The sequence below is a fragment of the Hippopotamus amphibius genome, chromosome 3 (genome assembly GCF_030028045.1).
Source record: "Hippopotamus amphibius kiboko isolate mHipAmp2 chromosome 3, mHipAmp2.hap2, whole genome shotgun sequence".
NCBI classification, from domain to species: Eukaryota; Metazoa; Chordata; class Mammalia; order Artiodactyla; family Hippopotamidae; genus Hippopotamus; species Hippopotamus amphibius.
The window spans coordinates 147,310,994-147,338,952 of NC_080188.1; the positions used below are offsets into that span (position 1 = coordinate 147,310,994).

The window sequence follows — 27,959 nt, forward strand, 5'->3', positions numbered from 1 at the left end:
TGGGGTGAAGGGTCAGGAACATGAGGAAGAAGAGAGCCCACACAATATGTGATACAAAAGAGCTATCAGTGGAAGAATGGGGCCTCAGGTGGGGCCAAGCTGATGCAGCCATGACATAAACTGCCCATCACCGATTTCCATCCTCTTAGCAACTGAATGCCCTCTGGACAGGATGGACATTTGCTCCTGACCTGATCTGGCTGTCGTCACTCTTCTTCATGGTTAATAGCTACACATACAAGTTTGTGTACCTACCATAGGGGAGCTGGCAAGGAACAGTGGAGGGACTGATGAAAATCCTTAGGTAGAGAGCAACCCACAGTTTCTGTCACCTCATGACACTCTCAGCCAAGAATCTATAATGACTCCTCATCGCCAACTGCACTAATTCTCATCATAGTTGCCACATGTCCAAGGAGTAACTTGACCAGGGCTTATATTTTCTGTCTGTCATTATATCCATTAAGAATATTCCCCTTGAGTTAATCCCACTCTGCTGTCCACTGCCAAGCTCTTACTGTCCCAAGTGTGTACTTCCATCACTGCCTCAGCCTACAATGCCCTTTATCCCCTTTGTCCCAGCATCCTTCAAGACCTGGCTCAATCCCAGTGTTTCCCTGTAGCCTTCTTCAACTGCTCTGGGCCCTCTTTATCTAGATACTTCCTACCCTTAGCTCTCACTACTTCAGCACTTGGCAATGCACCTCGGTTCGTGGTTCACTGTTTTCTGTTCCATGCTCTTCATCTTTGCTCTCCCGTGAGATTACACACTTCTCACAGAGATTACACACTACGCTGCCTGCGCCTCCCCAACCACACTTGCAACTTCCACATCACCAGGCTCTGACAGCACAGAAAAGTCCGATCAATATTTCACAGCTTAAAAATAAATCCCATTGACTACGGATCATCTTATGGAAAGGAAGTCATACTACCACCAATGTTCCTTCTATTATTTGCATCATCTTATACAACGTGAGCTTCAGAGAGACCGTAGTGGTTCTCTGCCAACCAACCCTCTCATTTTTCTTTTACTTGAGAAAACTGAAGCCCAGAAAGGATAGTTATTCCCTAAAGATCACACAACCCAAGACCCCAAGTCTCCTGCTTTCTAGCTCAGTCATCCAATAGGAAAAGCCCAATTCCACGCACTCTCCACCATCATGGATCTCCAAGGAATGGGACTAGAGAGGTGAACCATCGTGATGTTTGGTTGTCTCTTCTGTTACCTGCACTACAAAACACTCAAAGAGCTCCAGGTTATCCTCTTAAGGAAATGAACAAAGCACTAAAGTTTCCCAAATTCAAAAGCAACCTCCACAAACAGATAAATGCCTGGCTCCTCTGCAGTTCCAGACATCTTTAGTAATTGTAAAATCCAGCCGTCGAGCTAGGAATTTCCTTTGAGGAATTTTATGGCTTCTCTTAAAGAAGCTGCTTTTGATTTATGCTGATCATGTCTGGCAGCCAGCATGTCTCTTAATAATAATCATAAATAAGTGAGACAAGGTCACCTAACCTGCAAGGAGCATATCTCCACTGCCATATCTATTATGGAGCCTGGGATCTGTGGCAGCTGCTCACAGAGGTCTGATGCCGGCGGCACTCTCTATTAAATCCCATCTCTGGCACCCAGACTGGTGCTTTGATTTTACACCAACAGCCTAACATAACAAGGGACCCTCAGAGAACAGCATTTACAAAAGGAGACAGCACCAAGCAAGGATATGTGCAGAGCCTGCAGTCCACTCTCCAAGTGGTTATTTTAGTTTTCCTTCCCCTTTACTCCAGTGTAACAGCCAAACCAAAAAATCCATGTCAAAAAGACAGTAAGGATATTGAAAGAATAAAATGGATTGGTAGATTCAAGATGCTAAATTAGAGTACATGAAAGCACTCTATAACACTCAAACCCACGTGAGCACATAGCAAATGTCATACAATAATCTCACTTTGAAGACCATTAACTGGGTAGATTATAATAATAGGGTCTATCAACTAAGTATTGGGAAGGCCAGATTTTTTTTTTTTGGCAAACACCCTGGCTTAGATAAACTTCCTTGTTATTTTTAGCAACTACTATCAATACATTTTAATACCCTTGACCCTGAAAGTAGGATCCTGCAGCTGTCACGTTATACTGAGTGGCTTTCTGTTCTCCACTTGTCTTCTGTGGGGTTCTGCTCCCAGGTCTGCTGCTGAGACTCAGGGCTGAGGGCCTGAAGTACAGCACCATCAAAGTGGATCAAACCCACACAAACACCACCTGGGAAATAAGGCATTGGGATTCTGACAGCCCTGATGACTCCTGAACATGCAGGGAGGCTAACAGCCTTATGGCATATCATGATCTGTGATGGGGTGGGTGGATGGGGTGATCTACATCATAACGTCTAGAATTACAACATGAGGACATGGTCCCTTGAGGTTGGTTTCTTTGATTTGAGGCACACAAATGGTTTATCCTGTGCACTGACCACAGTCCTTACACTTGAATTGGAACATTCCAGAGTCTGTGCCTGTCTGTGGTGTTGAGAATAGAAAAAAGCAATCCTGTGGCTAAGAGAAAAAAACCTGTGGGGCAATGGCTGGCTGGAGCATCCGAGGAAAGGGGCCGCCTCACTTCTGGGTCACACCCCATCTTTTAATTCCAAATACGCTGGTGGCACCCATATCACATAGGACAACGGTTTCTGAAGGGGACCCAGGGTTCCAGAGAAGGGCCAGAGTGTAGCTAAGGACAGGCTAGGAGGGCAGGACCCCAGGCCACTCTCACTTCAACCGCGGTGTAGAACTGCACGTGGGGCTCTGCGGGAGGTTGCTGCATTACAAATGAGTTCTGTGCTAGAGAATGAGTAGGTGCAAGTTCTCTGAAAGCCATCTGAGAGCAAAGATAAATCAGCAAAATTCTCAAGTGGCTTAAGTTGCCCTTGGTTCCTTTTGTCTTCTCTCTCTCCTTACTGACCTTTCACCTCACCTACCCCATGGCTACATGGCCATCAGCTCTGACCTAGGTCCTCTTCTCTTTGCCCATCATAACTTACTGTCACATGTCCCCCCAGATTCCAGTTAACAAGTCAGTGGGCTTAAACATCAGTTCCTCCAGAGCACTTATTTCCCTTTTGATAGGAGATTCCTGGACATAGCAACGACTTCCTCTCAAAGCATGCATTTCGGTTCCATGGCGTGTGTGTGTGAATGTGTGTGGAATATTTCAGGCCCATGGTGGGTGTCTGACTGTCCATGAGTGTGTGTGTGGAGCGGGGCGGCGGGGTGGAGGAAGGGCCACCCCCCATTGCACTTTCAATGAGACAAAGTGGGTTTCATCCCATTCCCAGAGAGTGGCTGCTAGGGTCTGGGAGGCTACTGGGTCATAAGGATAGCTATGCAGACCTGATCCCTCAGGCGGTTCTCAGCTGCAGTATTTTTGGTCCTTGAGCAGAGAAACCCAGGTCTCTGGGCCCCGGGCGGGGGGGAACTGATGCAAGAGGAGGCCACTTTCCCCATGGATGGCAATGCCCTGCCTTCTCCCTGTGCTGAGACCAACTGCATCACAGCCTGAAGGCAGAGTGATGCCCAGACGGTAGATGCGTTTTGACACTGAAGCCCTCCGTGGCACTGTCCCCAGCAGGTGACAGGCGGTGGGGACAGGGGCGCCCGGGCGCCCATCCCCGAGTCCTGGGGCCCGCCAGGTGCCCGGGCCCTCGCCTACCTGGGTTGGCGCGCCTCTTCGGGGCTTTGAGGCTGCGGCAGCGCCCGCCCACGGAGCTGCTGTTCTCGCTCATGGAGTCCTGGGCGGACGAGGCGCTGCCGGTGGCCTCGCTGTCGCGCATCACGCTCTCGTAGCCGCTGCTGCCACCGCTGTGGTAGAAGAGCGCCGTCTTGCCCATGGCGGGCGGCAGCTCCCCGCTCAGCACGCTGCTGTTGTCGCTGCCGTGGCCGCTGCTGCAGCGGTGGGGCCTGCGCGGCGGCGTGACCTTGCTGTAGGGCGAAGGCAGCGGGGCGGCGGACGGCGGGCGCTCGTCGGCGGCGGGGGCCGCGCGCTCCTCGGCCTCGGGCCCCGCGCGCCCCGGCGGCCCCCGCGGGCCCGCCCCGCCCTGCAGCAGCTCCGAGATGCGCCCGTTCACCGCCCGCAGCGGCAGCTTGGACGCCAGGCCCGAGCCCCGGCTCCGGCTCAGCGACTGGGTGGACCAGGACATGTGCTTCCCGCCGGCGGGCGGCCCGGAGCTCTGGCCCACCGCCTGCGGCAGGGACTTGGTGGAGAAGCTCAGGGTCTTGGTGGTGGAGGTGGACAGGCTGCGGGCCTTGGGGCTGGCCAGGAGCAGCTTGCTCACGGCGGAGATCTTGGACTGGCTGGCCTTGGGCGAGGCCCCGGCCGCCGGCGTGGGGCCCGGGTTGGTGGGCGAGGCCCCGGCGCTGCGGCCCGGGCTCCTCCCCGTGCGGGGCATGGTGCTGTCCTTGCCCGCGTGCAGCCGGGAGCTCATGGAGGACAGGCTCTCGGCCCTCTCCAGCGAGAGGCATTCGTAGTGGCTGACTGTTGTCCTGCCGAGAGAGTTGGTCCTGCTGGCCAGCTGCTCCAGTTTGGCGCTGAAGAGCTTGCTGCTGCTACTGGCATCCTTCATCTTGCCACTGGGCTCGTCCGGGAAGCTGGCCAGGAAGGGCGCTGGTTGGTTCAAGGGGCTGCTGGAGCTGCTGCTGCAGGCGCTGTGCTGGGGGCTGGCCCGGTTCTTCTGGTCCAAGCTGGACTTTCGGACAGGGGGCAGCGGGGGAGTCCCTTTGGGCCGAGCCAGGACACAGTGCTTGGGTGACGCCACCTTCCTCTCCAGGGTGGCCTTGGAGGGCTGGGTGCCGGAAGCTGAGCCCATGTCATTGGTCTCAGCGGCGCAGTGGTAGAAGAGGCTGTCCAGCTCCTCCTGCCTGCTGGCTTTCTGAAAAGCCCTGGGAAGGCTGCTCGACTTCAGGCTTTTGTTGAGATGCGCAGGGCTCTGGGCAGCCACACTGGGCAGGGCCATCTCACAGCCATCCACGACCCTCCTGAAGTTCTCGGCCACTGGGGAGGCAGATACCTCACTGCTGCTGCTGCTCAGCCTGTCGCCGGGGCTGGCCTTCCTGTCCTGTTCTGCTCTGGCCTCAGGCTTTGGGGGGCCTGCGGCAGTCTCGTACCTAATCCCTTCTTCGTTGGGATAAACATTCTCTTTTTTTACCTCCTCTTCTCGTTTCAGCCAGGGATCTTCAAATTTCATCTCTTTCTTGGCACCCCTTTCCTTGCTCTCCTGAGATGGGGCTGCTTTGGGGACTGAGCTGACGGTGGCAAGGGACACCTCGGGCTCTTGGACATTCCGGGGGCTCATGGCGATGCAGGGGTAAACTGTAATGTTGGTCTTCATGGGGATGTACCCTTCGCAGTTGCTCAGACTGGCCGTATTGGAGATGGTGACCATGGCCTTGCCCAGTGTGGATATCTTGCAGCCTTTGATGGGGGTTGCTTTGTTGAAGGAGTCTTCTCCCACTTCAGACAAGATGAGCAGATTGTCGGGGCCGGCCTTGGGCTTGTCTCGGCACACCACGGCCGTGTTCTGGATGCCGCTGACAAAGTCGGAGGCCGGAGGGTCTGCCATTGCTTCCCCGTGCCCGAAACACGTCTGGGCTATGAAGCTGCGGCATGGCTGCTCACCGTCACTGCCTGTGCTCATCTCACTCAGCCAGGAGCTGATGGAGGAACGCCTGCTCCCTGCCTCCCGGGCCTTCTCGTCCAGGTTCAGCTTTGGGAGGGGCAAGAACTGCGTGATGCTGACCTCGGAGACAGGAGCCACGTTTGAGTAGCACTCCAGGTCCTCGCTGATGCTGCCGATGATGCTGACGGGCCGGGAGCCTGAGGCCAAGGCCTGCACCGAACAGTCGCTGTTGAAGCTGATGATGCTGGTGGGACGGCCGCTGTCCAGGACCCCGCTGATGGTCAGCTCCTCCACCAGCGTGAACACCAGCTCGTCCTCACCGTTCAGCTCCAGGGGCTGCTGCACTGTCACCATCGTGGTGCTCCGTATCTCCTTCTTGGAATCTGGAGAAGTTGCTGCCTGATGTTCGTCATCCACAGGGCTTTCTGGAAACCCTTCGCTCCCAGTAGACATGGATTTCTTCAAAACCTGGGGGCTCATTCCGACTGGGGGGGTACGTACCTCAGGCTGTAGCAGGGACTCACTAGATACCATGCCTGAATCCTTGCTCAAGGTGGGCAGGGGGGCAGGAGAAGGCAGGACACCCTTCTGGGTGTAGACTTTGCATCTCTGGGAGGGAGAGCTGGCCGGCTTGTACTCTGAGGTCTTGGACAGGCTGGCGATGCCCAGCCTGGGGGAGCCCATCGGCCTGGGCTTGCCTTCCACGAAGCCACAGGAGTTCAGGCTTTCCCGGCTGCTCTGGAGGCTGGGGCTCTGCATGAGCTGGGAAGAACCGTGCTGGCTGCTGCTGCCTGGGATGCTCCTGGGTGAGGCAGGGGTGGGGCTGTTGGTGAGCAGCGCGGCAGGGATGGGGGAGTGATTCCTCTGCACCTTGGAGGCCGGGGGCTCAGTGCCTTCTGTGTCTGTCAGCTGGCTGTCTGACCCATCATCTTCCTTATCAGACTCACAGAGTGGGCTTGCCCCAGCTACTTGGCTTAATGGGACACTCTTGCTTGCCTGCTCTGCTCCAAACCGGGCGGGCAGCTCTTCGAAAGGGAACTTGCTCGGTTCCTCGCTGCCGTCGATGCAATCTAGTCTCTCCTGCAGCTCAGCGAATGTGTTGCACTTCAAGCAGTCCCTTTCTGATTTGCTGGCTGCAGCCTCTCCAGCCTCCGTGGACCGGCTGTCACCCCTGGCCTTCTGCAGCGCTGGCACGATAGGGACAAAGTCTGGGGGCCCCTCATTGTCGGTGAGCTCCTTGTCAGAGAGGGCCGTGCCGTTTGGCCCAATGTAGATGACCGTGTCGCAGGACTGCTCGCTGCTGGAGGAGTAGTCGGGGTCGCTGGACAGGTGAGCGATGGGGAAGTCTGACTCTACGGTGGCCCTGGTGTGGAAGGGTCTCAGCTGGGTGGGCCTGCGCATTCTGCCTTCCTCACAGGAGCTCTCTCCCCCAGAGGAGCTCGACGTGTACTGTGAGTAAGAGGAGAACAGTCAGTGCGGGCTGCTGTTCCAAGACAGCCCTCCCAGCAAGCTGACATCCTGGGGAGACGGGTGGAGGCCACTGGCTCCATACAAGCCATCCAGACCCCGGTGGGCCTCCCTGCTTATGGGCTGTTATCTGGGGTGTGCCAGGCCAGGCGCCCCAGCTGTGCACGTCATGGCCTCATACTCGAAGGATCACCCCTGTGAGGCCTCAGCTCATGAAAGGGGGTGACTGGTCCAGCCCCATCTGACCTCCTAAGGACTGAGGGGTCCACCAGTTTGCACACCCAAACCATTTGTGACTACTTGTGCCACGGAACACTGGTTGGAAAGATGTGTTTTTGACCAAAAAAAAAAAAAAAAGGTTACAAAATGGAGGGGGAAGCCCCCCCCCCAAGTCACCAGCTGGCCATGGACCAGAGTGACCACAATCAGGACATTCTTGTCACACCACCAGTGTCCTGGCTTTGCCTTGGCCTGAGAAAATAAGCCCAGTGGTTTCTAGCAAACTCAGCATCAACCAGAAACCACTGAATTAACATAGCAACACCCTGCAGCCTGAAAATACAAAATGCCTCCTGGAGACGCAGGGGAGGTAGGCCCACCTGAGCAAGGAGTTAACCATGCTCTTTGGGGTCAGTCAGCTGAACGACCAAGGTAGGCGAGAGATAAACTATGAGTATTTCCTGTCCTTCCCAAAATTTTCACCTCAAAGTAGCAACCCTTTTAAACGATCTAAGGTGGACCAAGCACTCCCTGTGAGGGGGTCCAGGCTGGATGACTGAGGAAAGCACCAGCTGTGCGGAGGGGAAGTGACTTCTGTATCCGCCAGAAGGTGTTCCTGCCCTGAGGGGGATGCTGAGGCAGGCTGGACAGCCACGCTCAGCGTGCCCCTGCGGCTGGGGGATTAGAAATATTGATTTGGCTCTCTCTGACTCGGTTCCAGGGCAGGGCTCCGAAAGCCCCTTCATCCACTGCACCCCCTGCAAGCTCCTTACCTTCGTTTTCTTTTTCTTCATCCTCAAGACTCTTGAGGCGATCTGGATGGTGGACAAGGTTTCGGCGTAGTTCCCGGCGGCGGCCGAGATGTGAGCGATCATGGTGGTGCGGCAGTTCACGTTCCCCAGGGACTCCCGCAGCAGCATGGTGAGCTTGCTTTCTCTGCCAACAAAGTGAATTAAGGCTGCATTAGCAGGCCATGCTTCATGGTGGCTGTCAGGGTAGGACTTCAGGCCCCTACATGGCTTGTTGTGGGCAGTGGGGTTTTTTTTTTCCCATTTTTTTTTAATGGCGTACTAATTAGCATCATCTTCTACACGAGGCTATTTGTCGTTGGCAGCTGAGCAAGTGCTTCTAACCCCGAGGATGGAATTCATGCAAAACACTTCCCTTGGCACTACTGTCCTGCCTGTGATGGGGTATTCCTGTGTCTGTGTGTGTGCATATGACACTGCACAGAATGAGACCGGGGAATAGAAATGAGAAGAAGGAAGGGATGGAGAGAGAACAGCTCTGTGACCCGTGATTCGGCATGCTATCTGCACACCCGGCCCTTCTCTGCAAGTTTCTGCACCAGGCAATCCCTGCAACAAAAAGTACTTCCCCAGCCATGAACTTGTATTGAAGAACTACGTGTTTCTAATGCATGCAAGGGCTCTTTCGCCAAGGAGTTGACCCGCTTTATTGCCATTGTCTCTTAACTCCTCTTTGCACACAGTTGTGAGGAAGGTAAAGGTATTCATATTCCTGATTATAACTGGGGACACACAGACACAGGCCCAATCAGCAGCAGAAGGCAGAACTTTCTAGAAGGGCCTCCTCTGGGGCCTTTGTAGGTGCTGTGTGAGGTGATAACGAGGTCCAGGGGTTTACAGATGGTGTTTCTAGGCTCTTTAAAAAGTGGTCTGGGGCTTCCTAGGTGGCACAGTGGTTAAGAATCCGCCTGCCAATGCAGAGGTCACGGGTTCAATCCCAGCTCCAGGAAGATCCCACATGCCGCGGAGCAACTAAGCCCGTGTGCCACAAAAAAAAAAAAAAAAAAAAAAAAAAAGTGGTCTGGAGGAATGGCTTATGTTTTTCCATCCCTATACTTGTCCCTACATTCTTCCTGCCTTGCTTTTAAGAGGCTTTTTCTTACGTCATCATCAACTCACCTCTTAACTGCTGCCAAATTATCATTTCATCTCTGGAGCCTTCCCCGATCCTGAGGGGTGAGGGAGCCTCTTTGCTTCCCATGCCCTGTGTTGTGTTTATTTTGCCAGATGAGAGGGGTTTGTCTTCAACATCTACGTCCCCATCAGGCTGTTAGTCAGCAACTCCCCCCCACTCAGCTCTCTGGAGAGAGACTGTCCAGCTCGGGAGACTCAGTGTGACATGCAGGCCGCTGTCAGCAGAGATTAGACCTCGGAGATGGGAAACCACTTCACATATGACCTGCATTAGGCCTTCAGGGAGGAAAGACTGGTGTAAGAGCAATAGTTTTCCCTTTCCATCTGGGACCAATTAAGGTGTCAGTTTGGGGATACTGGGCTCAGTTCCAGGGCAATTTAAAAATATATCAGGGTTTCCCTACAATCAAAATAATCAGCAATAAAAGTGGTGGAGGGAGAGTGCTAGGGACTGAATGTTTATGTGTCCCCCAGATTCATGTGTTGAAATCTAACGCCCCATGTGATGGTACCTGGAGGTTGGACCTTTGGAAGGTGATTAAGTCATGAGGGTGGAGCCCGCATGAATGGAATTAGTGCCCTTTAAAAAAAGACCCTAGAGCATTTCCGTGTCTTCTGCCATGTGAGGACACAGTGAGAACACAGCTGCCTATGAGCCAGGAAGTGGGCCCTCACCAGACACAAATCTGGCACTTTGATCTTGGACTCCCAGCCTCCAGAACGGTGAGAAATAAATGACTGTTACCTAAGCCCCTCAGTCTATGGTATTCTGTGATAGCAGCCTGAACTGACTTGGACAGAAAGGTAAGTAGCATGTGGAGGAGGAGACCTCCAGTCCTAGCTCCTGGCTCTAAACATTTAACTTCCTTCAAAATGTCTATCAGGAATGTCATGGACACCACCAGAGCTGACGACCAGATGGGGAAGCCAGGTCCCATTCCTGGCACACATTCTCAGCAGAGACATTGCACCTGGATGAGTCTAGGCCTTTGTCTTCCATATGGGAAATGGCAGATGGATTCCATTAGAGTTAAGTTGTGATCATAGATGGTTAATTCTTATTATTTATGGTAGTTATTTGTATTGTCTCCATGAACACTGAATTAGTGAATGCTGAGCTGTGCTCCTAGGGGAAATACATGGTTTTACATTCCTGAGACCCTCTGGTCACAATATTTCATCAATTGATCAATACATAATCTTGTTTTATGTGCAGGTCTATTTACAGACATCTTAATTTCTATTTTTTAGAAGTCATGAATTACATGTACTTTCTATATAATAAAACACTAGCTGAGAAGGGTTTAACATTTCCCTGACCCTGGGTAACAAGACTATAAATTTCTGTAGCTTTCAGCCTTACTATATTGTCCACTATACTTTAAAAAAAAAAAAACTGGTCACATTGTGAATCCACAAATACAGTCTGTTTCCACAGATTTATCATGCACTTGAGATGTTCCCTGAATACTTTCCGGAGCAGTGTGATGTATATACATCAGTGAATTTCCTCTTCCTTTTTCTGGACGTACCATACTGTTGATTCATTAACACTGAACTCATACCAACAGCACGATAACAGGCTTGAGTGAAGCTTCTCTAACACATATATTATCTCCATAAGGCACATCACAGCCTGCTTGCACTAAGCAACCCTAGGCAGCACTGCAGCACTACACACTTTAAACAGTGAAATCACCAACAAAAAGCATAAGAAATACAAAAAAAAAGTCACTAAATAGACTGCAAAAAGGACGCTTGTTAACATCAAGAGAGGTGAAATGAGAAGGCAGAGATGTTGCCTTGTCCGGTCTCAGCTGGAAACACGTGCTTTGGGTGGCTCAAAGTTTTTGCTGCTAAGCATGTCGGCGAATTATGGTAAAAATATGGATTTTGAACATAATTCACAACATGGAATCTGCAAATGATTCCGAGGATCGACTGTACTACGAAGTTCCTCCCGATGTCGCGTTCATCAGTTGCACTCTGCTGAAGGCACACCCCACTTATTTCTGCATGTGACCCTGTCAAGGCCCCAGGAAAAGATACCAGAGACAGAATACACAGATATAACATTGTGATATCAAACTGTTTGCCCTGTGTATTTCCACATGATCCCGCATTCATGAGTCAATCATAGGACAGTTTTATTTTTTTAAGTCCACATTGCTGGAAGAATCCAGGGCATGGGAGTCGCTTGGCAACCAGCATTTTAGCTCTCCTTTGGAAAGCCAGTAACACTGCCAGCAAGACTGCTTCACAAGGGCCTCTCTAGACTCTGAAACATACCTTATGGGAGTGAAAGATGGTGGCTATAAAGCTTTGGTTTTTTCCACCTCATCATGATTCTTTAACTTGGAACAAAGACAGTTAAGCTGGGGAGGGAAGGTGAAAGAAGGGACAGGGTACTAAAGGCTGCAAACTGTAGGTTTAACTCAGTGTCTTTGGCAGGAAAATAAAAAGATTCAAAAGAGTTTCTAGGGCCGTGGTCAGCACAAACTCAGTCTGCACCTCTGCGTGGAGACGGAAGAGAGAGGAAGAGGAGAGCGCAGGGTGCAGAGCTGCTGGCCACTGAGCCCCAGGGCTGGGCTGGATGAGGACGTAGACTCAGGGGCTGCGTGGGAGGGATAGTTGGGTAGGAAAGGAAAGGACTGGCGACAGAAGAGCTGCCTGGGGTCTGGGAAGGACCATGCCATTCTTTCAGGCAGCCACGTTCTATGCACACATATTCCACCTCCCTCCCACCCCAACAGCACACACCTCTTAAAATGATTTTTGGAATAACAATAAAATGACCCATTTTAAGTGGTGCTTTAATTTACACAGATGTCTTGGTTTTGTCTTTAAGCAAAATATTTTTCCAAATAATTTTTGAATACAACTATTTTGGGGGTTCCTCAATTCACTAAAACCAAATTGTCAATCAATAAACATTTCAAAATTAAAAAGAAATGATTTTTGGAAAAGTGTCTTGCTTTTTAAAATAAGTCCACCTGTTATTAGACATAGCAAGAGGACACCAAAAAATGGCATGATGTGTAAATTTTAATTAATATTAATCTTACAGGAGCATGAAAGAGCATGTAGTACTCTAGGACGGGGCTGACACACGAAGGCCTGTAGGCCAAATCTGGCCCACAGCCTGTTTTTGTAGATAAAGTCTTATTGGGATACAGCCACACCAATTTGTTAACATACTGCCTCTGGCTGCCTTCATGCTACAGCAGCAGAGATAAGTAGTTGTGACAGAGTCCATATGGCCCCCTAAAGCCACAAATATTTGCTATCTGGTCCTTTACAGAAAAAGTCTGTTGACCCCTGCTCTAGAGTAATGACACGAGGTGGTTTCCTTCCAGACAGAGTGCCAAAGAGATACCAATCAAAGCACAAAGGTGTGTCTTAATCTCCTTACTATTCAATAATCTCTTTCTGATTTGATGGTTGTCTGTGTTGTCTTTCAGTTCCGATGTTCCACGAAGGGAGAGCTTTTAAATTCAGCAGCATGGAAACAGGCAGAGGAACAAATGCTGGCTTTAGAAATCCCTTGACCATCAGGACACAGCTATCAGCAGCTGCCTCCATCATCTCCTATGTGATGCAGAAGCAGAGCCTGTCCTTCTCAAGGGGCTGTGGGGCTGCTCACCCTCCTTCAACTTGTTAACTCGTGAATGTCCGCAGTGGCTCATTTAAGAAGCGTTTGGTGAGTGCCGACCATCAGGAAGCTGCCCTGCAGACGCTGAGAACGGCAGGGCAGAGGGCCTAGAGGACCTCAAGAAGCCCGCTATCCAGTGAGGTGGACACATGTAAACACACATTCTCATACCATCCGTTAAAGCTAATGACAGAAGAACAAATCTGACACAGCACATGATAAGGAAGGACCCTCAAGGCTGGGGGTGTCCCCACTATCACTGTAACTCCCTGATAGCTGGAGAACACCCAGACCTTGATGGTTACAGCACGGTTCCATCTCCTTGGCTGGGATTCTCCTACGTGGAAGGCATCCACGGATGTATTTGCTTGAGGTCCTCAAAACACCCAGTGGAAATCTAAATTCCTTTGTGAAAAGACAGTCGGGAATCTCTAGCTCATTGTTCTCTGACCCTGAGAGTTGGGAAGCTCTCCCAGCTGGTAATCTGGTATGCGGCCGCCAGTGAAATGAGTTGTCCAAAGTCACACATTTGCAGTGTTGGCCGGGTAATTTCATAAGAAAAAAGCCATCCCTTTCATGAGAGCTGTTAAATATATTTCTTTTCCAGAAAGGAGGTGAAGAATTCTGGAGGTAGAAAGGAAGACATCTACTGACCATGTTCTTTTGAAGGAGAAAAAAAGTAGTGAGCTCTGAATCACCAAATTGGGCAACCCAATTACAGCATCATGGGATGGCCCTTCTTCAAGGCCTGCTTCTTGTGAGAGAACTATAAATGTCCACTTACAGACATGGGTCTGTTGTCAAAAATGTGACTCCTTTAATGCAAACACAATGAGGGCACAGCAAAAAGCAAGATAAGTTATATTAATTCTCAGTAAAATGAAAGGAACTTAGTTGATCTAGAAAACTAATCGCCAGAACAATTTGCAAGAGAAAGATTCTGTGGGCAGCAGACGTATAAATCATAAACACGTACACACATGCGTCCACCCAGGCATACACACAGGCATGCTCTTTTTTAGAAAAGGGAGACAGTGCTTGTTTAGTTTTAAGCAATACACCATTGGCATTCAAGAATGGAAACCACACACACAGAATTCTTATAGATGTCAGATATTCAGATCAAGATACCAATCAATGTTTATATGCCAAGAACTACATTGTATTCTAGTATCTATCCCATTTTCTACCCACTTTACCTGTAAACTGCCAGAATGTATTGTAGAGCCCCGAACAGAGAGCTTGAGGTGCTGGGCAAGAGTTGCCAGGGATCAAGCCAGCTCTAAGAGTTCTGATCTCCCAGCCTTAGCCCCCAAACACCAGGCCCCTGCATCCACCCATTGACCACCAGGGGAGAGGAGAGTGAAAAGGAAGAAAGAACAGGAAGTAAAAGAGGGACCCGAGGTAGGCTAACATCATGAACTTAGCCTAGTTTTTGGCTACTCTACACCCTCTTTCCCACTGATCCTGTCTTCTTCCATTCACATCCTATTGGTCTGTGAATATCCTTTTCTACTGTTGCCTGCAGGGTCACCAGTGTCCTCCTGACACGAGCCCAAGTAATGGGGACAAGGGTCCCAAGACACCAGCTGCTATGGCCCAGTGCTCCTGGCCAAAGTAGGCAACATCAGTGCAATTCTTTCTCACTAGAAACAGCATTGTGAAGAGGGCAGATCGAGTCACCAGGCCCCCTGGGTGAGGGCAACTCCCATGTCTCTGTCTGTCTTCTAGGTCCCAAGCGTGTTTACTTGTGACACTATCGAGTTGTGACATTTACATACACCCACAAGGGAAAAATCACTTCCCTTGAGTTTATTTATTTGTAAGGGATTGGTGGTCGCTTGTACATGACTGCTTCACAGACATGTTTGGGAGAAGACTTTACATACCTCCTTGCTCGGGAAGCTATCTGCTCTGCAGGAGTGGCCTTTTCTCAGCAATGTTCCCCTCAAGGATGCCAACATTTTAGGGCATGAATTTTCTGGTCTCTGGTCTTATAGACCAGCCCAAAGCTTGGTACAGGCCAAGCTATCCTAATGGCATTTTCAAAAGGAGATCATGAAGTTAAAGGGCTTTCTGCTCAGTTTCAGGTATTACTCCATTTGTACGGCAAATAGTGTAAGCAGTTCTGTGCTGTGCGATGCTGAGCAGGAGAGTGCGTAATCCTGGCAACCTTGACAGAGAAGCACGGTTCTCAGGTCTTCCAATGAGAGTGACTCTGGTTTGCACAATAAAGCACTGGCGAAGACAGCTGCCTGTGTCTGGCACATGTGTTAAGGTGCCTCTGCCAGTACTGGCATGCAGCAGCATGGGAGATGATAAGACCGCTCATCAGAGAGCTTAGAAGAGGAACCTGCAGAGAACGACCCACTGCCAGCTGAAGGACCAGCCTCTGTGATCGGACTGACATGCTACCTGGTATGAGTTCATGCCTTACCTAACCTAAGACCACCTGTTGGTGGAGGTCCTAAGAGTGGTCAAGGTTAACCTAACTATTCTCTCATAGAGCTCTTTATTAAATACTATAGAACCCTTAGCACAAACAGCACCATTTGGGGTTGCCTCTGATGCAGGGTAATACATGGGAGATGCGTTTTTCCCCATGCCATCCTGGTGATCCACGGCTGGCCCCATGGTGGCTCAACAACTTTGTGCCCAGTGAGAAGCAGGAGAGCGGTGATGGTGCCCAACAGGGGTCTCTATTGTAGGTGAAGCAGGAGTTGCCCCCAGCAGGACTATATGACTAGCATTCATGAGAACTCCCTGAGGGACATCAGAAAGGATCTGGACAGAAAGACAGTTTATATAAACCAGAGAGTTTACGTTGTAGGTATGGGTTGGGGCCAAGGGAATCTGAGTTATGACTTTAATCATTTACCCCTACACACACAGAAAGATGAAATCTATGGAAATTTGGGCTGCATGAATCCATTTGATCTTGGATATCAGTGTTCTGTTTATCTGAATAAGATAAAATTCACATTAATTCAGCCCACTTCATGAGAAAGACCAGCTGTAAACAGTGAATAGACTCAGAATATTTCAAAAGAAGTATATAATGTAACTTGAATTTATAGCTAACAGAAGCTTTCAAGTTAAAATCCTAACTAATCTGCTTCAATCTCACTTAAAGAGATACATTTGCAATTACTGAAGTGGCTGTAAAATATGAATTCACTTATATAAATTAAATGTGTTTCATGAAAACTTTCTTACATCATTCTTTTGCTTAATTCATTCCTTCTTATCTAGAGCAAGAAAAAACTTCCATCCCAGTCTGGTCGTTGATCACTCAATTAGTAGAATCTGAATTACTCTAGATATTCTAAATCTAAATTCTGTTCAGGAAAACATACATTCATACGAAGGCTGTAGTGCTCAGGTATGACATAAGACATTTTAAAGGTAATTCATGTAATAAGAATCACAATATAGAAAGTCCACTGATTCTAGGATGCATGGCTGAAAAATAGGTACAAACTTCCAGTTATAAAATAAGTTATGGGGATGTAATATATAGTATGGTGACTATAATTAGTAATAATATTGTATTGCATATTTGAAAGTTAAGAGAGTAGATATTAAAAGTCCTTATTATAAGAAAAAACCTTTCTAACTTATTGTGGTAGATGTTAACTAGACTTATTATGGTGAATATTTTGCAATATGTATAAACAATGAATCATTATGTTGTATGCCTGAAACTAATATATTGTTATGTCATTTATACTTCAATAAAATTTCTTAATTGAGAATAAAAGAAAAAAAAAGAAAAATAATTTTAGAACCATAGAGTATTAGGGTTGAAAAGATTCTTAGAGGTCATTGCATTTCCTAATAAAAGGACTGCCACTATTACGGGTGATCTGCTTTCTGCCAGAATATTTTTAATGACTGAAAACTTACCATCTCCCAGGGCAGGCTGTGTAATATTTTTGAATAGCCTCAATTATTAGAAAGCTCTTTCTTATACTGAGCTTATATCTTCCTTATACTTCTAACTCACAGACACTCATCTTTATTTTCTAGGGTCACACAGGGTAAGAATAACCCTTTTGCACACACTGGCCCTTCACATTTTAAAAAACATTTACTACGTCCTCCTTAAATGTTCTCTTGCTTGGTAATAGTCCATGTTCCTTCCATTGCTCTTCAAATATTTGGTTGGTCATCCAAGCTCACACTAAGCCCCCTTCTACTTCCTACATAATTTAGTACTTCCTCTTCACTCAGACTTGTCTTGACTCCTGTGTAGTCAAGGATGTGGCCTTGCCCAAAGAGATTCAGCCTTTGCCCTCAGCTTTTGGGAAGTAAACTGTATTGTATCTGCTGGGGGTATCTTTGTGGAGGGTGGGGACTGGCCACATCAGAACATAGGGCCACATCCAATAGTCTTAGGGTGGGAGCTGGCCATGCCAGAAAGATCAACTATGTGATTTAGGTTAGGGGCTTTGGGTCATGCAGTAACAGCTAACCTAGAGATCAAGTTCCACCAGGTTGGAAATCAGTCAATCAATTATGTCTACGTACTGAAGCCCCAGTAAAAACTTTGCACACCAAAGCTCAGTGCACATTGTCACACATTGACACTGGGAGGGTAATACATTCGATCTCCACAGGAGAAGAAAATGGAAGCTTCATGTTTGGAACCTTCCCAAACTCTGCCCTCTGCATCTCTTCCTTTGGATGATTTCAATCTGTATCCTTTCTCTATAATAAGATGTAGCTGTGAGTACTTTCAGTGAGTCTCTGAGTCCTAGTGAATTACCAAACCTGAAGGTGATTTTGGGAACCCTCTAAACTTGCAGTTGGTGTCAGAAGTGAGAGTAGTCTTCTCTGGACTCTTCCTCTAATTTTGTAGTTGGACCTTAACTCCTTGCAGTTGGTGTCAGTAGTCTTGGGCAGACTCGGCAGTCTAAGGACTGTGCCCTCAAACCTCACAGTTTGGTTAATTCCTGGTAGCTCTTTTCAACAAGATCCTAAGGTCCTCAAGGGCAGGAGCTATGCTTTTATTTTGATCTTTCTTTTTATTTTGACCTTGCTTCACAATAATTCAAACAATGCTTATGACTTATTAGCTCCAGGACAGAAGGGAAAGATCCTATATTTATTTTTACTTAGTTTAGCTTAATCAAGAGCTAGGAAAATCATCACTTTGATGAAAAGCAAAACAATAACTTAGAAGGCAAATTAGTAAACCTTACAGAAAAATAGAAAATAATAGGTGCATAGGTTTCCCTTGAATTAAGAGACTATCAATGACTGAGTATGCTAATGAAGTTTAAGATACTATAAAGGGGTGCTTAATGAACCATTATTGAACTCTGAAGACTGGTCTGTACCGATGCATGCTCATTATTTAATCCACCTGCAGGACCAGATTAGGAGTAATAATAATGTTTATGTTGTTACTGCAATTTAGAATATAAATACTACTCTGACATTTTTCATATTATCTGAAGTTTTACTTCCTTTTAAAAATTTATTTGGCCCAAACCATTACCATTAATTATCAATGCTTTGCAATAGACATTTCTATAGCCCTGTCACTTTTTTATAGAGCCTTTGCAGTAGTTTATGACAGCTTTACTGGGGGACGGATAAGGAAATATCTCGATTATGTTGCATTATGACCATTACGCATCTTTTGAGTAAAGATGAGCTCATTGTACTATTTAGAAACTTTGCTATTCTTCAGCTTTAAATCATTCTCAGGTTAACGAGCATGTGTCAGAGATCTCTGCAGTAATCTAAAAGGCACTGATGGCTGATAGAGATAGATTGAGTCAAGAGTCATGTTGTCATGGTAACCCAGAGCTTCTCCCCTGATTTCTGCTCACCCCTGTCCTTCTCTGTGGCTTCTGAAAGAATTCTCAAGAAGAAAGAAAATGAAAGTTACAAATGGAATTCTTGATATAATAAAATCCTATTTTTGCCTAGTGCCTTCTCTCAAATCTTTCTCACTGCCTTCCCACAGTACTGTCCCCAAGTCTCCTATATCACCTTAGTGATAAACTTACATTTTTAGAACATTCTTATGCTTTTTCATGAGTTTTAACGTTTATTTCAGGTAAGAAACTTACATGAAGATTATGTTTGATATGGCATTTTGATGATGTCTCTTTCTATAGCTCAGTCTGTGATCATCCTTCAGGGTTGACATTAGAACTGTGCAGAATCTGGGCTTTGAAAATTTGCATGTGTATTTAGCGTTCTTTCAAAAGAGATGTGTTTACCCCCCAAAATGCAGGGAAACATCTGGAAGGGTCTCATCTACTTTTTTTTTTAATATAAATTTATTTATTTTATCGGCTGTGTTGGGTCTTTTCTGCTGTGCGCGGGCTTTCTTTTTAGCTGTGGTGAGTGGGGGCTACTCTTTGTTGTGGTGCACGGGCTCCTCATTGCTGTGGCTTCTCTTGTTGCTGAGCACAGGTTCTAGGCGCGTGGGCTTCAGTAGCTGCAGCGTATGGGCTCAATAGTTGTGGCTCATGGGCTCTACAGCACAGGCTCAGTAGTTGTGGTGCACAGGCTTAATTGCTCTGCAGCATGTGGGATCTTTCTGGAGTAGGGATAGAACCCGTGTCCCCTGCATTGGCAGGCGGGTTCTCAACCACTGCACCACCTAGGAAGCCCTCATCTACTTTTTTAACTTACTCACTAAGCAAAATACTAAGATGACAGAGCAATGTGGGTACTAGGTGAATTATGGGGCTTTTATTTTCCAACTCTGGAAACCCAGATGAACCCCTCTTCTACCACATTCCTTGGAAAGGTCAAAAGAAGTTAAATGACATTAGACAAAGAGTCTGGGCTTGACGATTACACCACATTACAGTCATGACTATTTCCAGTCTCCAGAGTTCAATTTAGGCAATTTTCTGCTTTCTCTCTATCAAAATAAAATAAACAGAGAAAATGCAAATATGAGCCCTAGCAGTCATTTGATTTGCACTCACTTGACTGTGTTCTGATCTTGTGCACACAAAAGAAAGGGAGGTCTAATCTCTTTCTGCTCATCAGACTGCATATCAGTGGGCACCCCTTGTGTTGCAGGATAACCTTCCAAGAGAGGTGACATAAGCTGGCTCATTATGTGAAGCCAGTGGTACAGAATATCACCCTGTCGGGAAGGATTCAGACCAGTACTTGGGAGGATGGATTAGATGATTAAATGTGTCCTTCCTGTGATCTCAAGCTCATATCTCTCCCTGTGCAATGGCTTTTATTTGAAGGCAGCAGCACGGAGCTTAAAACAGGATTCTGATTGTCAAGGTCAGGACTAGCCATTTGTGCCCTCTCCTTCCAAACTTGCTCCCTACTCCTAACCAATGGCCTTTCCAAGTCTCAGATGGGGATATTGAAAGTGGTTCCAGGAGTTAGAATGAAGCACCATTGCCACAAGGTCCATTTTTCACTGAGATGAAAGCCCTTGGGTGATCACACTGTGGGCTGCACACTGATATGACCACAGTTTTGACCCATTTGTTACTTCACTGACTGATAGTCTAGGAGGCTTCCTCCTTATCCTATAAAAGATGACAATAAAGGCAGCTTGGTGACTTTGAATCTGGAGTTGGGCAGCCCAGTGAGGAGGAAGGTGCAGAATAGCCTAAGGTGCTTTTCTGCACTGTGGACTCTGGCTGTCCCAATCTAGTCACTACTCCTTGAACAAGTGTGGACTTTTGTGCCTCTCCTGCATCTGTGTCCATCCTGAGACAGGCTGGGACCTGGAACCCTTTGCTGCAGTGCTGCAATGCTTGCACCTGGACAAATATCTCCTCAAGTGACAAAATACAAAGAAACTATATGGGACTAAAAATAATTGTGTGCATGTGCAGTTGGGGGAAACTCTGGACCAAAAGATACAAAAGACCAAAGTGCCACTTCTGAAGAGAGGGAGCAAAAACAGGGGGTTGGGAGCAAAGGCAGGGTACTGTGCATGCTTCCTGCACACAATACCACTGAAGGGGTAGGCAAAACACCTAAGCCACCCCTACCCTCACCCCATATAAAGAACAAGCTCGTCTCTACTGAGTGAGTGGGCAAACAAGGGAAACTATTGTTTGTTCTCGCTCTCCCCTGCTGCAGCAGGGTCCCCAGTAAAGCCTTGCCTGAATTTCTTGTCTGGCCTCTGATCAATTTCTATTGATTAACGAGGCCAAGAACCCTGATCGGTAACAATCCCAGATTTAAACCTGGAATGACCTTTACTTTACTCTTGTCTATGGAAATTCTTCCATGTCCAGCTCAATCCACTACGCCACTAATTATTCGGGAAAAAATTAAAATAAGGAAAAGTCTAACAGTACTAGCAACCCCCAAGGACTTGTGTCCTTGGAAATCACCTGCCTTCTTTCCTTTTCTTTTTTTTTTACTGTGGTAAAATATACTTAACATAAAATTCACTATTTTAACCACTTTAAAATGTATGATTCAGCTGAATAATATTCCATTGTGTGGATATATCATATTTTGTTTTCCATTCATCTCTTGATGGACAATTGCATTGTTGCTATCTGTTGCATATTGTGAAGAATGCTGCTATGAACATGGGTGTACAAGTGTCTGTTCAAGTCTGCTTTCAATTTTCTTGAGTATATACCTAGGAGTGGAAGTGCTGGATAATATGGCAATTCTATGTTTAACTTTCTGAGGAGCCGCCAAAATGTTTTGCACAGTGGCTGTACCATTTTACATTTCCCCAGTAATGCACAAAGGTTCCAATTTCTTCCCATCCTTGCCAATACTTATATTCCATTTTTTTGATAATAGCCTTCCTAACAGATGTGAAGTGATATTTCATTGTGGTTTTAGTTGCACTTTTCTAATGATTAATGATGTAGCGCATCTTTTCATGTGTTTATCGGCCATTTGTATATCTTCTTTGGAGAAATGTCTATTCAAGTCTCTTGCCTATTTTTGAATTGAATGGGATTTTTGTTGTTGAACTGTAGGGATTCTTTATATATTCTGGATATTAATCCTATATTAGATATACGATTTGCAAATATTTTCTCCCATCCTGTGGGTTGTTTTTCAATCTCTTGATAGTGTCCTTTGATATACAAAAGTACCATTTAATTTTTTGGTAACCCTTTCTCAGTCTCAGATTTTAACTAACTTTTTTTGGCATCTGTGGTTCAAAAGCCTTCCACTATTTGGTGTTCCTGTTATAAGCCTGCCAATAAGAGTTACCAAAGATTTCTTATGCTATTTTGTGCTTAAGGTACTTATCCAATATGGTCCTTGTTACTTGCAGACCACTAACCAGTCTACAGAAGGGGAAAACTTGAAAGACTATTGTTAAGCACATGTGCCATGGACTGCCCGGGGATAAACTTCTTTTGAAATCAAGAATAACCAACTTTAAGGATGGTGATGAGGGCAACTCTGTTAGAATGCCTTCTGGGTATCATGTGTGGTTTAAAGAAACATGACTCCACAGTCTTCACAAAATGTTCCAATTGGATTGGCTCTTGGCAGAAAGACCAGTGCCTAGTAATTGGAAGGAATTAAAAGGAAATTAAGTGTAAGAATGGTTTCCATTACTGGTCCATCCAAGTCTGAGAAAAGATGTTACACAGAGGCCACAATTCATACATGAAATCTTATTGGGGAATGACATGAAGGACATGAAAGAATTATGCATTTCTTGAAAAAGAATTAAGAAACATTTGAGTTTTCTAGTGATACTTGTTTTCAAAAGAAGGCTATTGCAGCACAAATTCTGCATCTTTAAAGTTGATAAGTTCAATCACAAATAGCTATTCATTTCTTAAATGGGATAAATGTGGTTTGAGTTTAGTCTAATCACTGCCATCCCTGCAAGATCCCTGACTGGGCACCTTCTCAAAGTCCTGCAGGTGACAAGAGGCTTGCAAATGAGGAATCAATGACAACTTCCTATGACATTTTTTGCCCCCTACCCCAACTTTTTAAATTTTCAAAACATGGCTGTGCTTTCCCAAAGTGCTATGAAAAGCTCCTGGTGGGTTAGGTTAGATGGATGGTCCAAATGCCGGTCACGATGCCTGCTTCTTGGAGAACTGCAGAAGATGGGCGGGGATCATGCCTAACACAGTGCCCAGCAGAGAGCTGCCTTTCTATAAATGTTTAAATAACTATCTAATGGCTACTTCTCCATCAAAAGAAGTCCTCCCCCCACCCAGGTTCCTATCTCCATAGCTTCCAAAGCACTACCTTTTCTTTTATCTCATAGGAGCCATGGTCAGAATAAAACCAAGATAGATGACACTGCCTTGGGCTAGAATGGGTGCCAAGTGCTGGGTACAGGCTCACAGTCTCACTGATGTAACAGCAGAGAGACTCTTCTGGCCCCTCTAGGTGTTCTAGAGCACAAGCCACAGCCTACTCAGGTGTGCACAGCTCACAGCCTTCAAGGGTAGATCATAGGAAAGACATTCACACCAAGGTCACTGTCAGGCCTGTCTTCAGAAATGTGTACAGCAACGTTCCCCAAAGAGGAACAGTCAGAACCACCAATGTGCCTTTAATTTCAGTCAAGACTCTGGCCAAGTCAAGCCAGGTCAGCCGGCTAACTGTGTCTGTGTTGCGACCCCAAAGCTTTTCTTAGATTGGTACCACACAGCATGAAGGTCTCAAAAGCAAAAAAAAAGTTTGGCCTCAGAAGGGTGTATGGCTTAAAAGAACTGATAAAGCCAGCTTGTTGAGTTCAGTACATTTGGCTTGTGGAAAAGATGTTCCAAAATAGCAACAAGGGGTCATCTGCTTGCAGTTAAGTCTCAGCTGAGGAAGCAGCTCTCTGTGTGGTGGGGTGTTGCAGGGTCTTGTTACAAAGAAACTGCCCATCTTCATTCCTTTGCACTAGTACATAGAAAGTCTTAGCCAAACAAACATGCTATTTTGGGGTAGTTTACCCAACAAGCATGCATTAAGAACCTAGGATAGGGACTTCCCTGGCCGTCCAGTGGTTAAGACTCTGCTTCCACTGCAGGGGGTGCAGGTTCGATCCTTGGTCTGGGAACTAAGATCCCACATGCTGCGTGGCACGGCCAAAAAGAAAGAAGGAAGGAAGGAAGAAAGGAAAGAAAGGGAGAAAGAAAAGAACCTAGGCTACAGGGAGGCCCTCTGCTAGCCCTGGAACGGCAAATACAAATGAGATATCCCCTGCTCTGCAGGGCTGTAATTAGGCTCAACACAGGTCCTGGTTTGCCCAGAAAAGATCTCAGTTTATGCCTATTATCCAGCATCTGTCTGGTTTATTTTGTCCTGGATTTTTCATTTTTTAAAAACACACTATTACTGTTATGACTTTAAAAAATAATATAGGAAGAGTTGGGCAGACTCTCTACTTCCATGGTCCCATGTTGCAACGTGTTTGATACATGCAGTGAACAGATTTCACATTTTAAGACATAATGTTCCTACCAAATGAAGAGACTTGTGCTGAAAAGCAACTGTGATTGGTTATTGCACACACATAATTCGTAACTGTGCTCAAACACAGTTCTATTTATACCCAGAGAAATACAAGCCGTAATTGTCAAAATTAGCAAAATTTACATATGTAGAGTTAGAGTAACTGAACTACAAAAATGCTGTGATAAAGCTTATGTGTAATAAAAACCGATTTCATCAGGGGAGTAAGCAGTTCTTTCTTTGCTGCCTGTCATCAACTGGATTTGAGAAATGTTTGCAACTTTAAAGAACTAGCTTAAAGGATATGAAATTGCTGACATCAGACAGTTTTTAACTTCAAGACATACTTTATGAATCTACCTAAGTGTCCTACAAAAAAAGTATAGGAGTTTTGGAAACATATCTTCTAAATTTTGATTGCACTTTGTTCAAACTAAAGTCATAAGTCCATAATGAAGTATTCAACAGATGAAACACAGAAATCTCAGCCTCTGAAGCTTGTAAAAAGCTGCAATTATTAAACAAAACAAAACCTGGAAACACAGAGGATGTGGAATACATGCCTGCAAAGAAAGGAAGGAACTAACTGAATATCAGACAGCAAGAAACAAATAATATAAAAGATTAAATTTTAAAATTCCATAATTGTGCTCCAAAATTGATTTGGAGGAAGTTCTTCTGAAACTTTAACACAGAATATTCTTACTGAATTGAGAAACTTATTCCACTGAAATGAACTTATAGTTGGTTTTTGTGTACATAAATTCTTAATAATTTTGCACCAGGCTGTGATATTCTATCAAGAGAATACAAGCTGTAGTTATCAAAATGTATAGATAGTTTTATATGTTAACAAACACATATACATAAACATATGAGTAGGCAGTTAGATAACTGAAGAAGAAAAATGCTGTGGGTCTAAGATAATACTAGAAAAATATAGTCTTAAGAAAAATACCATTGATATGACATTAGGCATAGACTTGGTGAAGGTGACTAAAATACAGAAAGCTGTATCAAGAACAATTATTCTGCTTATTTTAATGTCTTGACAAACAATAGAAAGACATTTTTAATTGTTTTACTTTGGCGCACATGAAATTTTTTATAAGAAACTATTTTATTTTTGAGGGTAATTTTTGAGCAGAACTATTTTATGATTCCACTAATATAATTTTAGATAATTAATAGTATTCAGTACCACTTTTTCACTCTCAGTTTGGATAGTAAACTATCTGGTGTCATTGCTTAATTTAGAACAGGGAGAGGTGTATAACTGAAGAATACAAAAAAGTAGCAAAAAAGCAACATGGCAGTTTAGGTACCCGAAAAGACCTTCTTATCAAGTACAATTAAACAACATGGATAAGATATTTTCACAAATCTTACTATATACATTGCTGAACTTATAAAAGAGTAAGAAATTTTTAGGCAAAAAAGTATACATGAAGTTGGGAACTCAAGAGAAGTAAGCAGAACACTGAATCTTGCTTTTACCCTGAAGACATTTGCCAAATCAAGTGGTATTCAGGCTTAGTTTTATATGGCCTCAAAGCGCATGGAAAACAGAAGACAAAGCTCAAAGCCTGCCCAATATGAAGATTTTAGTAGGAAAATCCCCCCCAACAACAACTGCCCCCTCACATACACAAGAAATCTGCCTTGAAATATGGCAGTGAGAAAAGAAGAAAGAAATGATCCTGAGAATTTGGAACCAAAGGCTGAATTAATGTGTTTGCAGTCTTAATTCTCAATACTTGGGTGGCCCAAAATATTTCAAGCTGAGAATATTATTTCGAGTGTCCTCAACTGGTAGTAATCCCAGGAACCAAGTAGAAATAAATACAAATGCTAAAGTAAACCATCTTTATAAAAGGTCTCGAAGAATTCTCACAAATAAAATGCCAACGGAAATGAGTTGCCCCTGGGCAAAAAAAAAAAAAACACACAAAGAAACAAGGCACCATGAGAAAGACCCAGTAGAAACAACAGATGGCAGAAGGTGTTCACACATAGGTTACAAATAAACAACAAAATGTTGATTAACATGTTTAAGGAAATTAACATGTTTAAGGAAATAAAATAAATTAAGCTAAAAAAAAGAAAAGAAAGAAAAGAAATGACCAGGAATGACCAATTTCTGCTTCTGGCCATGTTGGAAAAACAGGACCTAGATTTAAACAACTAGAAAACCAAACAAATATTTAAAAAAAAAAAAAAAAGGATTTTGGACACTGGGCAAGGGGCAATAGAGGAAAGTAACCTCTGAGAGAAGGGAAGCAAATGAGGTGGGCTCTACACTTGCCCAGCTCATTGTCCAGAGAGGACTCCCAGGCCACAGAACAGAGGGGCTCAGAGCCAGGCAGTGAACTTGTTGAATTGAGGAGACAAAGTTTAGAATTTGGGGAGGTCAAGGCAGCCAAAATTTTCAGGGAGAAAGAAAGAAAGGAAGAAAGGAAGAAAGGAAGAAAGGAAGGAAGGAAGGAAGGAAGGAAGGAAGGAAGAAGGAAGGAAGGAAGGAAGGAAGGAAGGAAGGAAGGAAGGAAGGAAGAAAGAAAGAGAAAGAAAGAGGAGAGTTGAAGAGAAAGAGAGAGAGAGAGAGTGTCCCTCAGGGCTGGGAATAATTCGTGTTCAAGCAGAGGGGAAAGACCTGCTAATACCTGGAGCATTGGACAGAGTATGCAGAAGGGACCAGTAATAAGAAAACTGCTAGAGTCGTCTAAAAGTGGTCAAATTCACCCTAGGTGCTCTACCTGCCCTAGCAATGATTAAAAGCAAGCCTCAAAAAGGACAAAATGATTCCAAATAACTATGAAAATTAATAAATTATTCTAAATAACCCATGGATCAAAAAAGTTATTATAATGAAAAATAGAAAATATTTTGAACTAACGATAGTGAAAATACTCATCATTATCAAAACTTAAGGCTACAGGCAAAGCAGAACTTAGTGGGTAATGTACAGAACTAAGTGCTTATAGAATAAAAAAGAGTGTAAATTGTTAAAGCTAAGTAGCGACTCCCTCTTGCAAGAGCACTGGAATTACAACTAACTGCTGAACAATCATCGACAGAAAGACACTGGAACTCACCAAAAAAGACACCCCACATCCAGAGACAAAGGAGAAGCCACAATGAGACGGTAGGAGGGGCACAATTGCGTTAAAATCAAATCCCATAAATGCTGGGTGGGTGACTCACAAACTGGAGAACAGTTATACCGCTGAAGTCCACCCACTAAAGTGAGGGTTCTGAGCCCCACGTCAGGCTTCCCAACCTGGAGGTCCAGCAACGGGAGGAGGAATCCCCAGAGAATCAGACTTTGAAAGCCAGCGGGATTTGGTTGCAGGACCTCCATAGGACTGGGGGAAACAGAGACTCCACTCTGGGAGGGCACACAAAAAATAGTGTGCTCACCAGGACCCAGGGGGAAGGAGCAGTGACCCCATAGGATACTGAATCAGACCTACTTGCTGGTGTTGGAGGGTTGCCTGCAGAGGTGGGGGGCAGCTGTGGCTCACCGAGGAGACAGAGGCACTGGCGGCAAGGGTTCTGGGGAGTGCTCATTGGCATGAACCCTGCCAGAATCTGCCATTAGCCCCA

General features: G+C 45.7%; 1 protein-coding gene across 1 annotated transcript in view; it reads right to left on the reverse strand.

Annotated features, from left to right (window-relative positions):
- Nucleotides 1-27,959, reverse strand: part of KIF26B (kinesin family member 26B) — a 475,056-nt gene that overhangs the window by 21,196 nt on the left and 425,901 nt on the right. The window contains exons 11-12 of the mRNA XM_057730021.1: nt 8,135-8,297; nt 3,713-7,124 (exon numbers count right to left, since the gene is read on the reverse strand). Of these exons, the coding sequence (XP_057586004.1) occupies nt 3,713-7,124; nt 8,135-8,297 (3,575 nt within the window). The remainder of the gene's footprint in view (nt 1-3,712; nt 7,125-8,134; nt 8,298-27,959) is intronic.